General features: G+C 47.2%; 1 protein-coding gene across 1 annotated transcript in view; it reads left to right on the top strand.

Annotated features, from left to right (window-relative positions):
• The first annotated feature begins 3,215 nt into the window (after positions 1–3,215).
• The window catches only part of ULK1 (unc-51 like autophagy activating kinase 1), a 23,145-nt gene continuing 22,949 nt past the window's right edge, over positions 3,216–3,411 (top strand). Inside the window, 1 exon segment of the mRNA XM_010852521.1 lies at positions 3,216–3,290. Coding sequence (XP_010850823.1) covers positions 3,216–3,290 — 75 coding nt within the window.

The following is a 3,411-nucleotide window of genomic DNA, read 5'->3' on the forward strand; positions in this document are numbered from 1 at the left end:
AACAAAGGGTGTTGCAGCCATCAAGCCATCACATTACAGCTGCCCGGATGGGGCACTCTGAGGCAACTTGGGCTGAAATGCACAGGATACAGGCCCCAGATTGCTGGGGTGCACATGAAAGGAATGATTTCAATGAGCTCAGTCTTTGTGTCTTCCTATACACAGAAAAGTGCTAAATTCCTTAAGTCGAGATATCTGGTTTTCCTTAATGAACACTAATCTTTTGATGTTCCAACTACCTGGTCTTTGTTGCAAGTCTCCTATGTATCCTGGCTCCCCCTTTGCCTCTTTGGAGTGGTCCACTCTCAGAGTTATCTGAGATGCCATGTCCTAGGCTTAAGTCCTCAGTTTTGTTCTTCAAATAAAGCATAACTCTCAAATTTTAGGTTGTGCATTTTTTTCAGTTGACAGTACCTATGCTCTATGATGGTGCCACCAGTACCAAATTAACAGATTCGGAATCTGCTCCAGGAAAAATACAGAGTTAGGCTCCTGCCACCCTCCAGTCACATTTTTGCCAACTGTTCAATCCATCATGGTGTCTTTATGTGAGTTTTTGTTCTTATTTGATACAGGCAGTTGATTCATTAATATCGTTACATTTTGAACAGCGAAATCACCAAGAAAAAGCACAAAGATTCAAGGAGTGCGGCCCTAAGTAGTTCACACGACACCTGTTTGCAATGTGAGCGCTGCCAACACAAGGCAGTCACCTCCCTCACTCTCATGAGGGCATGAGGGCCTCAGGAGACTCAAATGTTTTATCCGTAAAAGCATATAAGTATGGATTTGAAAGTTATAAAAAAAAGTTAATGAATAGGCAAATTTGCAAATATGGAATCTGAATAATGAGGACTGACTTGGCACAGACCATGGTGGTCATGTCCCACAGAGGAGGGTGGCAGCCTGAGCCACTGAGCAGGGCCCAAGGCCATGGGGATCAAGCACATGTAGCCTCCCCACTTTTCCTCCCTCAAGGGCTTAGAAAACTTTTCCAGATGCATATTCCATCTCATCTGCCCCCTCCTAACTTCTACCCCATCAATTCATAAGTTAAGGTTAAAGATCTCCTTCCCAGGGTGGGTGGACTCCCTCTAGCAATCTTAGCCCCTCCTGTCTGCCCTGCTCATTCTTTTCACTTTCCTGGGTTGAAATTTTACAACTCCTTCTGCAGTCATTGCTCATCTTGTTTCCCAATCCCAACCACTGAACAGCAAGGTCTTGGGCTTCCCTGGTGGCTCAGTGGTAAAGAATCCACCTGCCAATGCAGGAGACATGGGTTCCATCCTTGGTCTGGAATGATCCCACATGCCTCAGAGCAACTAAACCCATATGCCACAACTACCAACCCTGTACTTTAGAGCCCAGGATCCACAGCTACTGAACCTATGCACTGCAGCCACTGAAGCCTGAGCACCTAGAGCCCATGCTCGGCAACAGGAGAAGCCACTGCAATGAGAAGCTGTCACACCCACTGCAACTACAGAATAGGCCCGGCTCACCATGACTAGAGAAAAGCCTACATGAAGCAACGAAGACCCAGCACAGCCAAAAATAAAATAAATAAATAAAATTATATATTTTTAAAAAGGAAGGCCTTGAAGGAGGGGATTCTCTCTTTTTGTCCTGTGGCGACTCCTGGCATTAAATAGTCATTGAATGAAGTGGGGGGATGGATGAGGAGATAAGGGCAGGCTGTGGCTGACCCGTAGCACTGCAATACCTGGTCCTTGGAAAACAAAGATGACCTATTGTCCAGCTCTGATAGCCTCTGGCCCCAGTCCAGGGTAGACAGCCCGCATGTCCTGAGGCTTGGAGTGGGGTTTCTCCTTGAGTGGCCTGGGAGCCTGCCCCTCAGAACTGCATCCCCACAGGCTGATGCAACCATCCAGGGCTATTACTGAAGATTGGGAGTGGCAGCAGAAATTGTTGAAGATTCTGCATTTCCAAAAGCAATACTTGAAGGTGATAAGAGCAATTCACACTGTACTCAAGGCGTAAGGTGAAAAGGACTTACTCTTCCCAAAGCAACTGCTGTTAAAAGTTTCTCCTGTGAGAATCCAGACTCTTGTCGGCTGTGTGACTTTTGAGCCTACTACCTAACTTCTCTGGGCCTTAAATGTTCTCATCTGTAAAACAGGGATTTAATAGTAAGCACCTCATGGAATCGCTGTGAAGAATAAATGTATTAATATATAAAAAGACAATAGCCTGGCATATGGTAACCAATAGTTAGCTGTTATAAATTATACAATGTACTGTACATACATACATATAGTTCTAAGTACCCTATAACTGTAGGTGCTCAGTCGCTTTCATGTCTGACTCTGTGTGACCCCGTGGAGTATAGCCAGTCAGGCTCCTCTGGCCAAGGAGTTTTCCAGGCAAGAATATTGGAGCAGGTAGCCATTTCCTATTCCAGGGGATCTCCCGACCAAGGGATGGAACTTGCATCTCTTTCGTCTTCTGCACTGGCAGGCGGATTCTTTACCACTGTCCCACCTAGAAAGCCCTCTATATATGTATACAAATATATGTATACATTTGTAGGTATTGTATACACATCTCCTTCTCCAGTGACTTTCTAAAATGACAATGACCAGTTCATTGTTCGAAATCTTGCTTTCATTGAATTACATACTTTGGAGCACTTTTTTTTTTTTTTTTTGCCAAGATCCATAGTATGTGGAATCTTCCCCAAGAAGGGATTAAACCCCTGTAGCGGAAGGGTAGAGTCTTAACCACTGAACCACCAGGGAAGTCCTGGAGCACTTTTTATCTGACCACTTCTGCCTTTAAGAATCTGCTGTGTATTATTCCATAAAAAAGATGCATCAGAATTGACCTAACCTTTAGGACTTCTGGGCTATTTCTTCGGTTTGGTGCAGTTTTGGGGAAAAGTTTTTAACTATTGAGCACAATTTTAAATGCTTAACCTGCAATGCAGTAGTTGTTTTTCGAAGAATTTATTCTATCCAATCCCCAGCCCTGGGGTACGCAGTCGCCAGGTATTAATGGCGACTATGGCAAATGTGCACCGCTAGGGTGCACAGACAAAGGACGTAGTGCAAGGCAGCTGGAGGAGAACTGGCTGGAGGACCAACCTTGGCCTATGACCAGGCTTGTAGCTCCCATGCCATTACCAAGGGGGAGGGCCCGTTATTGTCCCCGCCTAACCATCCGATAGGTCCCGCCCCTAATAGGACCCGCCCACTATGGCCCCGCCCCACAACCGGCGCCACCACCTACTAAGCGCGGCCACTGGCCAGGCCCCGCCCCTCCCAGGCCAGGCACGCACCAGTCCCCGCCCCTTCCTGGGCAGACCCGCCCCCAGGCTCCGCCCCACCCGGCGCTCAATGCGCTTGCGCGGGCGTCTCAGGCTCCGGGCCCCGGCGGCAGCGGCTCTTTTGT

This window comes from Bison bison, unplaced genomic scaffold, assembly GCF_000754665.1.
Source record: "Bison bison bison isolate TAMUID 2011002044 unplaced genomic scaffold, Bison_UMD1.0 scf7180017864312, whole genome shotgun sequence".
In the NCBI taxonomy this organism is placed as follows: domain Eukaryota; kingdom Metazoa; phylum Chordata; class Mammalia; order Artiodactyla; family Bovidae; genus Bison; species Bison bison.